General features: G+C 40.7%; 1 protein-coding gene across 1 annotated transcript in view; it reads left to right on the top strand.

The window, feature by feature from the left end:
* LOC117820758 (partitioning defective 3 homolog B-like) overlaps window positions 1–15,211 on the top strand; it is a 231,361-nt gene that overhangs the window by 70,812 nt on the left and 145,338 nt on the right. The window contains exons 8-9 of the mRNA XM_034694677.1: window positions 90–305; window positions 5,890–6,130. Coding sequence (XP_034550568.1) covers window positions 90–305; window positions 5,890–6,130 — 457 coding nt within the window. The remainder of the gene's footprint in view (window positions 1–89; window positions 306–5,889; window positions 6,131–15,211) is intronic.

The raw sequence follows: 15,211 nt of genomic DNA, 5'->3' as shown, positions 1-15,211 counted from the left end.
CACCGCACAGGCTCGTTATTTCCAGGTGTAAACAGGGCCTGAGATGATAGATACACTACATATCACTTACCTCTTATTTTCTCCTCCAGCTTCTTCAGCCCCCGTAGAACTGGGACCTACCCTCGGCTTGAAGAAGTCCAGTTCTTTGGAGAGTCTCCAGACGGCCATGTCAGAGGTGAACAGAAAAAATGATTACCTCCCGTTTCACCGTCCTCGCCAGAATATGGTCAGGGGAAGAGGCTGCAACGAGAGCTTCAGAGCAGCTATTGATAAATCATATGACGGACCAGCTGAAGATGAAGATGGTGAGTAATGAAACGTTGTCCTTGACTCAAGTTTGCTTCTTTTATTTTCCAAACAACACACAAACTTTTGGTCTTGGTAAACTTTTGTCAATTCTGACTTACTTCAACTTAGAAATGCATCAGCAAAGAAGGACTGAGGCATTACTAGGAGATGGTGATCCATTTCCAAACTGGATTTTAGCTTTAAATATTTATCCAGGAGCTAAATGGTAGCTGCTTGGTTAGTTCCACCGGAAGGCGTGTTTCAATTCCCAGCTGTGTTATTAGCAGCAAACTCTTATCAGTCACCACCAGAGTAATGAGTCGGGCTGTTTCAGATCACCACGCTCACACAGGATGGGACTAATAGGGCATGTCAACAGCACACACACGCAGTGGCCACATCTTTCACCATCCCTCTAAATGTTCAACACTTTGAGAGCTGCTGTTAATTGACAGAGACCAGTTCTCTGAAGAGCTCTGAGGATCCGTCTCCTCTTCCCTTTTTTATGTTTCTCTTTTCCTACAGTTGCTCAAATCATGTATTCACTTCAGGGATAATAAAGTTATATATAAAATGTGACATTATATTTCTTATGATAATGTCTGCTACTCTAAGTTGGTCATTTTTTCAGATGACGTTAAGCAGTTTAACCTTTGGAGCACTCGTGAAAACAAACATTGCCAACATCTTAACATGAGTGCACAGTGAATATTTAGTCAGAGTTCATCTGAAGCTGATGAATTGTTTGGGAATCCAGCTAATGCCACACTGCTTTGGGGTTTCCACTGAATTGAGTTGTCAAGAGCACTATTCAACAGAGGCCTTGAGTCATTTGCTTTGATGTCTCATGTCAGCTGGGATGGATTATAGCGTGTAATACTGATATTTTTGGTCTCTACTCTCCCTCTATCACTTCTTCTGTTAACACTCTCTGTGAAAGAGAAGGGAATGAGTTGGGAAAAAACACCCACAAACAAATCGTATGCCTTTTTCCTGGTTAGCTTTACCTCTGACTGAGCTGACTGGCAAAGTCCCAAGTGAAGAGTTAATATATATTCAGTGTTTCTTATTGTATGGTGAAGTGAATATATCCCTCAATGATTGTTTTTTTGGCACATGATAAAATAGCAAAGCATCATTGGTGGTTGTACTTCGGATGCCAAGTCTACAGTCATGGCCAAAAGTTTTGAGAATGACACAAATATTACATTTTCACAAAGTCTGCTGCTTCAGGGTTTTTAGGTGTTTTTGTCAGATGTCTCTATGGTATAATGAAATACAATTAGAAGCATTTCATAAGTATCAAAAGCTTTTATTGAGAATTACACAGAATTCATGCAATAAGTCAATATTTGCAGTGTTGACCCTTCTTTTTCAAGACCTCTGCAATTCTCCCTGGCATGCTGTCAATCAACTTCTGGACCAAATCCTGACTGATGGCAGTCCATTCTTGCATAATCAATGCTTGGAGTTTGTCAGAATTTGTGGGGTTTTGATTGTCCATCAGCCTCTTGAGGATTGACCACAAGTTCTCAATGGGATTAAGATCTGGGGAGTTTCTTGGCCAAGGGCCCAAAATCTTAATGTTTTGTCCCCCGAGCCATTTTGTTATGACTTTTGCTTTATGGCAAGGTGCTCCATCATGCTGGAAAAGGCATTCTTCATCACCAAACTGCCCTTGGATGGTTGGTAGAAGTTGCTCTCGGAGGACGTTCTGGTACCATTCTTTATTCATGGCTGTGTTTTTAGGCAAGACTGTGAGAGAGCCCACTCCCTTGACCAAAAAGCAACCCCACACATGAATGGTCTCAGGATGCTTCACTGTTGGCAAGAGACAGGACTGATGGTAGCGCTCACCTGGTCTTCTCCGAACAAGCCTTCCTCCAGATGCCCTAAACAATCGGAAAGGGGATTCATCAGAGAAAATGACTTTACCCCAGTGGTTTCTTTGCTGCCCTCCTTGACACCAGGCCTTCCTCCAAAAGTCTTCGCCTCACTGTGCGTGCAGATGCACTCACACCTGCCTGCTGCCAATCCTGAGCAAGCTCTGCACTGGTGGTGGCCCGATCCCGCAGCTGTAACACCTTCAGGAGACGGTCCTGGCGCTTGCTGGACTTTCTTGGGCGCCCTGGAGCCTGTTTGGCAACAATTGAGCCTCTCTCCTTGAAGTTCTTGATAATCCGATAGACAGTTGACTGAGGTGCAATCTTACTCGCTGCTATAAACTTCCCTGTTAGGCCCTTTTTGTGCAATGCAATGATGGCTGCACGTGTTTCCTTGCAGGTAACCATGGCTAACAGGTGAGGAACAATGGTGTCATGCACCATCTTCCTTTTAAAGTGTCCAGTCACTCAATCATGACAGACTGATCGCCAGCCTTGTCCTCATCAACACCCACACCTGTGTTAATGTGTGTGACACCTGTGTGTCATTGAAATTATGTTAGCTGGTCCTTTTGTGGCAGGGCTGAAATGCAGTGGAAATGTGTTTTTGGTGATAAAGTTCATTTTCAAGGCAAAGAGGGACTTTGCAATTAATTGTAGTTGAGCTGATCACTCCTCATAACATTCTGGAGTATATGCAAATTGCCATTATGAAAACTGAAACAGCAGACTTTGTGAAAATGTAATAATTGTGTCATTCTCAAAACTTTTGGCCATGACTGTACACTGAAGAAAATACCATTGACAAGATTCTTGAATCACAAAATTGCGTGATGGGTCAGTAGTCTGGGATAATATTATCGTGAGGCTGAAGAAAGTAACCGTTGTTTAGTCCAATGCATGGTCCAAACTGCCGCAAATGCAACTGGTTAGCAAAAATAGTAAGGGATGTCACTGCTTTGTTTTGATGAATGGTACTGTGTGTCATTATGACATCAAATAAGAGGCTGTTTTCAAAACCGTCTACTAAACCAGGTGTTTCCAAAGTGGGTGTCGTGAGAAGTCTTCCAGATTTTTTTTTTCTTAAGTAATCTAAAATTGCATATTTTACCCATTGTTGTAAATATAACAACAAAAGCATCAGTAGCAGCAGGTTCAGAAACAGCAACATGTACATGGAGCTAGGCTTATTTTCTGCAGACTAGCTAAATGAAGTATGAAGCAACATTCCATTTACATCCAGGGACAGTGGGGGTCGTGAGTCTTTAGCACCTGTATTTTGGGGGTCCTGGCCTGAAAAGTTTGGGAACCTATGTACTATACTAGCAGTACGTACAGATTTGGCCAAAATTCAGTATGTAGTATGTGAACAAGAGCAAAATCTGCAGTGTGCCAAAACTACTGTCGTACTGATTCGGGAATATTTCTCAGTATGCAGCAGACAAGTCTCACTCGCTTACTGTTTCCCATAATGCACAGCACTACTTGTTTTTTTGCTGCATTATCGCCACCTTCTGTGTTGGAGTTGTATCAGGCATTTAATGGTCCGTTACAATTTCAGTGAAGTAATGCAGAATAAACACAGGTGACTCTTTTAACTTCCTGTAATTACAGAGTCAATTACCATCCCATAGGCAAGTGTGGGTTGGGACCCCCTGGGGGGTCGCGAGACACCAATTTGGGGTTATGAGATCTTCCCAATTTTTTTTTTAAGTAATCTAAATTAGCTTAGTTTACCCATTATTGTAAAAATATAAACAATAGTACTTTCATTTGAAATAAAAACCTTTCAAATAAGTACATTTCATTAGTTGTCTGCCTTTCTTTGTTGCCAGATGACTCCTAAAGTTGGGGCTAGGGTTAGGATTAGCTAACAGCTAATTAACAAAAGGATCAGTAGCAGCAGGTTAATCCACAGCAGCACAGGAAACACAACCACATGTGCATGTAGGTAAACTCATTTTGAAGTATGAAGCAACATGTAACCTCTTCGAGGGACAGTGGGGTTCCCAAGTCTTCGGCACCTATATTTTGGGGGTTGCAGGCTTAAAAGTTTGGGAACCCCTGCCATAGGTAACTGTTCATGTCTGTGAATATTATTAAATTCCATATAAACCACTCCTTAACTTTTTAAATCAGAAGCGGATGCTAAAGAAGCAGTTTCGCGATAATCTTGGCCGTTGTTTACTTCCGCTTTCCAAAAACCAGAAATCCAGTGACACCTGACCCAGCATCCTGCAGACCAGATCAATCAGAACAGTCATACTGCATACTACCTTAAAACGCAGTATGCAGTATGTAGTATGTACTACATTAGGAGGTAGCATGTAGCAGGCGGTTTCGAAACAGCCCAAGACTTCTATGTTGCTTATGATGCATCGGGAAACTAGCAAAAATAGAGTTCTTTGGTCCTAAATGTGTCTGAGCTATTGTTTTAGACCGTGGATGATAGCTCATTTAAACAGGGTGTCATAACCTTTTGTATAAGTCATTTATACACACACGTACAGTTTGTCCGATGGCTCCAGTGAATCTCAGAAAAGTTTCTCCAGGATATTTACTGTGGACAATTTCAGTTTGGAACTCTTCAGTAAAAGACTAACCAGGTCTGGCACATGGGGCCCTGTATCTAGGAAACAAGGGTTCAAAGATACACACATACACATACACGCACACATGCACACACTCAATGACAAGTTCCATTCTGTTAGACAGTCTTTGTAATTAAGGCTGAAGTGAATAGCCACACAGAGTACAGTCTCAATTAAAGTATCTAATTTGGTTTTGTCATCTTATAAAATCTGACAAGTGTTTCCTGTGTGTGTGTGCGTGTGTGTGTGTGCGCTCACGATTGATGTAATTGAAGACCAGGCCTGCAGTCTTTCAGACGTGTAATGAGCCACCACAGTTTAGGCTTTGAACATTTTGCTTTCTTATTTGTGAGCTAATTACTTCACTGTCGACTTAATAAATCTGTCATTGAGATGTTGAGCAGAAAGGGTTTTACATTATGTGCTTTTGCCGTGTCTGTATTAGGCCTATATGGCCTTGTCTGACAATCCTCTGTTTCACTGGAACCCGGCTGGTATAGAACTGACTTCATCCTGACATTATTATAAATAAATAAGGACACATTTTTTTTTAAATTCTGAAATCTGTTCTAAATCTTACATTTCTGACGTGTTTGTTTGCTTTGAATGGACAAGGAAATTATTCACACCTGACAACAGTGTCATGCGGCTACATGTAAATGATTATCTGGAAGTTTTGGATTATTTAATTGAACCGTTTAAAAAGCACAATTAGCCAGTCAATGACTGGCTGTGTTGTTATTTTGAGATTTGCTCGTCCAGGTGCTTTATAAAGTAGTTTTAACCTTAAAGAGTACATAAAAAAAAGGAGAAGGATCATGACCTTGACTTCTCCATCATTTGTATATGACTATGTCAATAATCCTAGATGGGTCCAAAACATTGAATATGTATGCACATGTCAGTATGTGACATAGATTTTCCCAGGCTAATACAATTTGAATAAGTCAAGGTGAAGCTTGTGAGTTACAGGGAAGTGACTCCAGTCAGGTTAAGGACATCCATTAAGCATCTTATTTATAATTAATATAAACTAAAGTAATTGATGGGACGGAAAGAAGCTAGATTCAAATATGTTCTTCTTCTCTCATCACAGTTTCTTCTTTATTTTCTTCTCTTCAACATAGATGATGATTCTGAGCAAAGCTCAGGCCGGGACACTCCTGCAAGTGGTTCATCCCGCCAAGGAGCGGGGGATCGGATAGAGGAGAAAGGCAAAAAAGACAAGAAGAAGAAAGCAAAGTCAAAGAAGAAGGAAAAGAACAAGGGAAAGGGGAAGGAGAAAGAGAAAGAGAAAGAGAAGAAGAAAGCAGTGGAGCCTGAGGAGACTGAGAAGAAGAGCAAGAAAATAGGCTTTGGCCTTCTGAGGTAGGTTATGGTGTCCATGTCAGTTTGTGTGTGTGTGTGTGTGTGTGTGTGTGTGTGTGTGTGTGTGTGTGTGTGTGTGTGTGTGTGTGTGTGTGTGTGTGTGTGTGTGTGTGTGTGTGTGTTTGAGCGCGCGTGTGTGTGTGTGTGTGTGCGCGCGTGTGTGTTTGTGTATACCAGCTTTTTGTCCCCCTTTTGGAGGAAAATTATAATTTATTTTGTGCCATACTCCAAGCCAGTTCATCCTCATGATGAAATAATGAACAAGCAGTGATTTTTTGATTACACCATCATTAGCATCATTATGGTTACATAGTCTTCCCTTTATTTATATCTCTAAATATATACATAGTTATTTGGCATTGAGGACTTCTAAATGAGCAGTCTCTGCACACCTCCTTCATTTATGCTTCACAGAAATAACCCTCAAATGTGAACACTAAGGTCTTTTTTCCCCCACAAAAGACTATCACATGCTCACAGGCGCACAAAGACCACTCTAAGAGCGGTGCCCCAATTTCCTTAAGAAGTGCTGAAAATTATCTGTCAGACCTATTTCATGTGATTAACTTTAACACCATATCTTCCAGTGTGAATGAGGCACATAGGTAGAGACGCAGCATGAATGGGGCAAAGTGTTCCAATGAACAATTTGTACCTCCCATCTTAATTCCTCCCTAATGTCATTTTTTTTTCCAGGATGGTAATTCCTGAAATGGGATTTCACATGACCATTACGCAGACACAGATCTTAAGAAAACACTGGCATGCAATTTTATCTTGAAAATACAGCCCCAGCCTTTCAAAATACACTTACAAAAGCACACTGTGTGAACTAGAACATGGGGAAACACTCCCAGATTTCAAAGTCACACTTAATCACAATAATTATATCTCAAAATTGCACGTTATTTAAAGAGAAATGTTAGGCAATTAGACTAATGTATACTCATTTGACTTGATTGAATAGGTTCAATGCTCTTACTTTGTAAGTGTCCTCCTTTTTCTTCACTTTTTCAACCTTTTCCTCACTCTACCATCTGTGCTTACACTCACTCATACCTACAGTATCAGGTTCAGTCATTGGTGAGGTATTTCTGTGGTGAGCAGAATTATTCCTTTTATGGTGTAAAATTGTCTTGTGCAGTTGAGTGTGTCAGAGGCTCTCTGTTTTTAAGCCTCTCTGTAATTATGTTAAATCAATTCTACGCACAAAGACGACGTTTCAGAGGAGGGGACGATCAATGTTGATAAGTATATGTCTTTCTTTCTCTCTGTACAGTCTGATCAGAGCTAGCCAACTTATCTACCTGCCTTCAGCTTTGTCATTCCTCTTTAAATGCCAGACCTTCAGCCACTTCAAGCCATCATTGCTCAATATGCATCTAAAAGTTCTAAGATTTTTGTTCAAATATTTTACCAGCTGCAGTTTAATTACTGTCCACCAAAGTCTTTCATCCTAACAGAGGGAAAATACAAAAAAAGACCTTCATAAAAGTAAAAACCTCTTGTGCTCCAAACTAGGGATGGGCATTTCAAGCCAAAATACTATTAGATAATCATTGGCTTCCATTCGACGATTATTCGAATAACCCCACCCACAAACACACACACACACACACACACACACACACACACACACACACGCGTGGCAGTCTCTTTAACCAGCAGCATGATGAGGTGCTGCTAGCAGCGGGCACTGACAGCGTCTGTCTCCATCTTTACATGGGTGTTTCTGTGACACAGCGTGGCGTGTGTGTTTACATTGTACAGTCATGCTCAGTCTCTGGAAATACTTGTGTAGTGGTGAAAGATTCAGAAACAGAGAAAATATCAGCGACATTTGCTAATGTTTTCTTCTTCTTTTGCTATTTAATGCAGTTAGCATTCTTCTTCTTCTGTTACTTAATGTGGTCAGCAAACAGCTTTGAGACGCTCTATAGCCACCGTCTGGTGGGAATACTGTATTACAACCAGGCACCGGTAAAAACGATGAAAAATTGTACTTTCAAAATGAGAAAATATTCAAAGTAACTCTTCGATTTTGACAAACTGAACAATACTCGAATACTTGAATATTTGATAATCATTGCCCATATCTACTCCAAACTTGATGAAGGGTCAGATCAACCAAATCTTTCCACACCACCATTACCTTGCCAGTAATCCTTTTATGGAGAAGCTGACTGTAAAGCCTGGTTTATACGACTACCTTGACCCGAAGCAGCATTGGCCGAAGCAGACGTGAGCACGACATACTTGTGTGTCGATGTGTCTTCATTGTGCTTTTGTTTCCGGTTCTGTTACATTTTATTTTTAATTTTTCACAACGACTCCAAGTGTATTATGTTAAATTAGAGCTGATACATGTTGCTGTTGATCATACAGCAATTATTAAATTAAAGAATAGAGAGAGGGCTGAGAAGATTTAATGTATGGCTGATGTACAACGATTCTGGAAGTGCTGTAAATGCAGGGAATACAATGCCAATTTTGGCAGCTAGCTTTTCAACATCCTCACATTTTTTTCGTTGAATGGAACTTCACCATTAGTTTGATGTATTGAGGGATGGACACTTCTTCCTTAAGATTCCATATAGTGTGTTTTTATCATGCTAATAGGGTTGGACGGTAACCCATACAACCTCATGCTAACCATCAACTTCTTTAGGACGGAGCTTCACATGACACTATTAAACTATGCTAGCCTTTCTTAACCAATGCTGGCCCAGCCACTCATATGGTTTGAGTTTTACCATCATATCCTGTGCAGGATGTGGATGTTACATTACCAGAAAGAAATGCTGGGTATGTTTGTACTTGATACAAATGAAAACAAAATTATCATGCAATGACCTAGCTACTGTCTGAAGTCTAGTCCCACCAACATCTTTGTACCTTAGATACAGAAAAACGGACTGATGGTACACTGGTCGCTGAATGTTGGGAGTCCACCATGTGGAATAGGGTTGATCTGCTGATCTGCTTGTGCACAGCTATGGTGTTAATGAGAAGATGTTTGCAGATTATAAATATGTTATCATATCCGTGCCAACACATGAACCCCCTGGAAAGTCCTTTGGGTAAGCAGGCAACCAGGTATCTGTAAATAATGAGATAGACAAAGAAAAAATCTGAAAAGCTTCACCAACGCCTAAAATCTTTGAGCTCAAGGGAAGAGTTTTCAGCTTGTTATAAAACAGCCTTAATACTCACGCCTCTTTATGAGCTGCAAAGTCAAATGAGACCATCACAAAGAAGAGGATTGTTATTATCCGTGGCTGAAACTGCTGCTGCGGGGTAGGTGTCAAAAGAAGTATTAACAGCACACTGCAGACACAGCCTCTAGTTTTTACATTCTCTAAAGCAAAGACTGTAGACGAGCGATACTCCTGGCTGTTTCACGAAATCAGAATAAAAAGGTTTTATGAATAAATGCTACTTACACTTACAGGATAAAATCAGTAGGGGGGAGAGGTTCTGCTTTGGATGAAGGGAGCTGCCAAAAGCAACACGGACCAAAAGTTCATACAGTAGTTGTATGATATCACATGTTGTAATTTCTGGGGAGATACCAGCTAACATAAACCCTGGGCTCATCAAATCTGAATTGAATGTGCCTTGGTCTCTGAAGTCGAGTCCAGAGGTGAGCACTGAATGATGTGATCACAAAGAAAAGTTTCAATTTTAAATCTGCATGTCTTTTGCGCTATATGAATGAACTTTGAAATGCACAGAAGTTTTTATTTCAGTTCATGTTGGCATATGAAAATGAATTTCCACTCACTAGTATCCCCGTGATGGTACTTGCATGATATTGCATACATTTCTGTCTACTATGACACTCGAATATCACACCTGCCAACACTGGACTGTGAAAAATAGGGAGATTTTCTGGAGTATGGCAAAATCAGCCTAAACCAAGCAACCCGTCCATATATAACCCTGAACTGCAGATTAATACATTTAATAACGGATATGTAAGTCAAATACTTTAAATGTCTCTTCATTTCAAGGTTTGCAGTAAAGTACAGTAAAACATACAACATTTTAAAAATCCATGTCTTACAAATAGGACAAAATTCATCAACATGTTGAAGAGTGAGAGTAGAGTGAGTCACTGCAGTGAGGAGTAACACACACATATTCCAGGTAGAGGGGTTGTGTTGACACCATATTTTGATGTTAATACCATTATAGTATTATTTCAATGAAGGAGTCTGTGTAACATGAATCTACATCTCTCTGTGCTTTTTAAAGTCATTTATCTGGGTCCTTTAAATCCTTTTTATGACCTACAGCTAAATGTTATCTGACCTACAGTAACCCCTGCATCCTCAGCCTCTGCTGCTTTCTGCTCTTTATTTAAAGAAGGAAGAGATTTCCTCTGCATCTCTACCTGAGGTTATCAGGTAGAGTTTAGTGATGTCATAACTTCACCTGTGATATTGTGATAGTGACACTGTCAGCACTCTGTCATCAGATTCACACAGCTCTACACTCTCCTGATGAACTTTAAAGAGGAGGCTGTTATCACACGCCACAACTTAAGTTAGCAACAAGAACAGGGCTAACCCACTTTAATGAGTGATGTATCAAATCTTTAAACAGTGCAGAAGTTTGTTGAACTCAGAACAATTCGTTTAATGAACACTTCAGCTACAGGTGTCACAGATCTACCTGTTGCTCTATGTCTGTGTTTACCTGCTGTTAGAAACCATCTCATGCAGCGTCTTTCGGATCAAACCATCTACCGGGAGAGGAGGGGTGGATGTTTTGGGGGTTTTGAATATAAGGATCAAGTTGAGGACTTCTTGAAAAAGAAGTCGAGGGACACTTATTTGATTGACATCAGCGTGAAATAGGGAGATTGCCGGGAGAAATAACAATTTGAGAGTACAGCGGGAGAATAAGTTAAAAAGCGGTAGACTCCCGTCTAAATCGGAAGTGTTGGCAAGTCTGGAATATATTTAATTTCTGTTTAAAACGGTGGTGCACACATCATGTAAGAATATAGAAAGAGAACTAGCCTGTATCTATATACAGTGGGGCAAAAAAGTATTTAGTCAGCCACTGATTTTGCAAGTTCTCCCACTTAGAAAGATGAGAGAGGTCTTTTCATCAGAGGTACACTTCAACTATGAGAGACAAAATGAGAATTCTAGAAAATAGAATTTTAAAATAATTTATTTGTAAATTATGGTGGAAAATAAGTATTTGGTCAATAACAAACAAGCAAGATTTCTGTCTCTCACAGACCTGTAACTTCTTCTTTAAGAAGCTCTGCTGTCCTCCACTCGTTACCTGTATTAATGGCTCCTGTTTGAACTGGTTATCTGTATAAAAGACACCTGTCCACAGCCTCAAACACTCAGACTCCACACTCAACCATGGCAAAGACCAAAGAGCTGTCCAAGGACACCAGGAAGAAAATTGTGGACCTGCACCAGGCTGGGAAGAGTGAATCTACAATAGGCAAGCAGGTTGGTGTGAATAAATCAACTGTGGGAGCAATTGTAAGAAAATGGAAGACATACAAGACCACTGATAATCTCCCTCGATCTTGGGCCCCACACAAGATCTCATCCCGTGGGGTCAAAATGATCATGAGAACGGTGAGCAAAAATCCCAGAACTACACGGAGGGACCTGATGAATGACCTGCAGAGAGCTGGGACCAAAGTAACAAAGGCTACCATCAGTAACACACTACGCCGAGAGGGACTCAAATCCTGCAGCGCCAGGCGGGTCCCCCTGCTTAAGCCAGTACATGTCCAGGCCCGTCTGAAGTTTGCCAGAGAGCATATGGATGATCCAGAAGAGGATTGGGAGAATATCATGTGGTCAGATGAAACCAAAATGGAACTTTTTGGTAAAAACTCAACTCGTTGTGTTTGGAGGAAGAAGAATGCTGAGTTGCATCCCAAGAACACCATACCTACTGTGTAGCATGGGGGTGGAAACCTCATGCTTTGGGGCTGTTTTTCTGCAAAGGGGACAGGACGACTGATCCGTGTTAAGGGAAGAATGAACGGGGCCATGTATTGTGAGATTTTAAGCCCAAACCTCCTTCCATCAGTGAGAGCATTGAAGATGGAACGTGGCTGGGTCTTCCAGCATGACAATGATCTCAAACACACCGCTCGGGCAACGAAGGAGTGGCTCCATAAAAAGTATTTCAAGGTCCATGAGTGGCCTAGCCAGTCTCCAGACCTCAACCCCATAGAAAATTTGTGGAGGGAGTTGAAAGTCTGTGTTGCCCAGCGACAGCCCCAAAACATCACTGCTCTAGAGGAGATCTGCATGGAGGAATGGGTCAAAATACCAGCTCCAGTGTGTGCAAACCTGGTGAAGACTTACAGGAAACACTTGACCTCTGTCATTGCCAACAAAGGTTACGTTACAAAGTATTGAGTTGAACTTTTGTTATTGACCAAATACTTATTTTCCACCATAATTTACAAATAAATTCTTTAAAAATCCTACAATCCTACAATTTCCTGGATTTTTTTTCTCATTTTGTCTCTCATAGTTGAAGTGTACCTCTGATGAAAATTACAGACCTCTCTCATCTTTCTAAGTGGGAGAACTTGCAAAATCAGTGGCTGACTAAATACTTGTTTGCCCCACTGTATATGGAGAGGTAGTGGATCTCTGTTCTTGTACCTGGTGCCCAAGCAGAAACCCCCAGTCTTGAGAAATGGAGCCAATGTGGAAGTGCAAAGAACTGCAGTTCCTTTTGTGTCCACTTGAGGCTGGAGCTAAAAGCACCAGAAACCACATACACACCCATTCAAAAAAATCAATTTTTACAACAAAAATAAATATGTTTACAGCTTGATTAAAAAAAAAAGTTTGGGTCTGAATAGCTCATTTCCCTAACCCCACACACTGTACAAGGGGGATTGTTTTTTAGGACTCATTAGTTTTGAGGACTGTTGAGGTCACAAGGGCTTCAAAATTCTTCGCAATGTATTATAGTGGAGCCATTGTCAATAACAATATTAGAAGTATGGTGTTGAAGCAGGGCCTCCATGAACGTTGGCACTGACTTATCATTATGACGATCACAACACCTGCATCAGTAAATAATACATATAATTTCTTACAAAATATGTTTGCTTCTCTCTTCTACCTGTTGTGTTTATTTGCTTGAGACATAACGTAGGCCCTGTAATGAAAGTGTTCCCTATTCCCTAATGTGCCTTGTGTAATCCACTTCTACCCTCTATACACCTACATCTCTATATCCACCCTTTCATCTGACCACCAGCCCGCCTATTACATCTTGCCTGAAGTGCCTATAGAAACCAAATAATACACTCAAGGATATATTAGACCTTTCCTCTATACCCCATCTCTCATCACCATAAGAGGGCTTTGATTAGAGCCCACTCATAATCTTCCCCTTTCTCCCCTTCCCTTCTTTCTGGCTGTATTTCTGTAACCTCGCTCCCGCTCTCACCAACCCCCATCTCTCCTGTAATCTTTGCATCATTTCATTTTTTTCTCTCAGTCTGTTCCAGCTCCAGTTCCAGCTCCAGCTCCAGCTCCAGCTCCCTGTCTGCATTTGATTGCATGTAATAGTGGTGGACTGAGAAGTCAAATTGGTGCTATTCAGTATGGTTGAGTCTAGACCGAGCTGCTGATTTGTCATATTCATCTAAGGCCAGATTTGATTGGTCTGTATCGGAGGTGATATGGGATACTCAACCTTCCTCTAAAGTCTGTGGTTTGTGAGCAGTAAAATGTGAATGTTTTACATTGATTGGTTTATGAAGTTGACATACAAGATTTATTTACACAGTCCTACATTATGGTTATATCCAAACATCAGCTGCTAAGACGTTGTCGTACTGATGCTTTTGGTCGAATTTGTTTTCCTGTTATTGAATGTGTAATTCTCTATTCTGAGATCCTCTGTGTAATTGTTATTCATCAAAATTGTGAAACAAAATTAAACTCCTGGCATTGACTATGAGAGGTCGAAGATGTGGCAAAGATAAATGTAGTCCTCATATTGATCATTTCACAGTATTTGCTAGATGTGCGTCATGTTGACAACATATTTAAATGTCGTCCCCCTCGCTAGTCGACACCAGAATAAGTAGTTGGTTAAAGATTTATCAGTATTTTATTACAGTAATTTGAAATGCCAGACATATGAGCATCAGCAAGTCACTTTGGTTGACAACAGCTATCCAGTGGTGAACAAGCCAAGATGACAGATGGTATCTTGTAGCGATGCACAGTTCTGCATATTTTGATTTGAAAATGGAGATAAAGTTGTGGATAGGTTGTGTCTAGTTCAGGGGTGTTACGGCTTGAGCAAAGGACTAGGACCCAAATGCAGAGTACAGGGAAAAAGTATTTATTAAGCAAAAACCAAGGTTCAACAAAAAGCGCCTGCGGGTAAAAACAACTGAGAAAAAGTACAAAACTAGGAGTATCACCCAAAAGGGGAAAAAGGTTCTATCAAAAACTCACAAACAAAAACTAGGAATCAATCCTCTGGAAACAACTCGAGATAAGTAAACAGAAAAGCGTGGCTTGAATCTCCTCAGGAGCAAGGCTACAACGGGACATGGAGCATGCGGCTAGAGGAATAATCTGGCACTGGAGGAGTGTTTGGTGGTGGCTTAAGAAGCCAGTGCTGATGAGCAGATCAGGGACAGGTGTGCCTGATGAGCCTCACTGCTGAGGAGACCGGCCCCGCCCCTACCCATGCAACCTGCAGGCAGAGAGAGAGAGGGTTAGGGCAAATCACACAACAAATCAGGACCATAACAAGGGGTTCCCAAAGTGTGGGTCGAGACCCCCTGGGGGGTCGCGAGACACAAGTGGGGGGTCGTGAGATGTCTTCCAGAATTGTTTTTTTTTTTAAGATATCTAACATTATGTGTTATTATTTATTATTTATTTGTGTTTATTTACCTTGTTTTCTTATGTGTATCTTCCTTTTTTGTTTGTACTGTTTATTATTATTATTTCTTTATTATTATTTTTTTTTTTTATTCTCTTTCTTGGTTTTGTATTGCTTATATATAATTTGTTAACTCGTGGTGAACAAAGAAATACTGAAAAA

Source organism: Notolabrus celidotus, chromosome 10, assembly GCF_009762535.1.
Source record: "Notolabrus celidotus isolate fNotCel1 chromosome 10, fNotCel1.pri, whole genome shotgun sequence".
Classification (NCBI taxonomy): Eukaryota; Metazoa; Chordata; class Actinopteri; order Labriformes; family Labridae; genus Notolabrus; species Notolabrus celidotus.
Note: the sequence above shows the minus strand (reverse complement) of the source record. Positions and strands in the feature narration are given on the sequence as shown.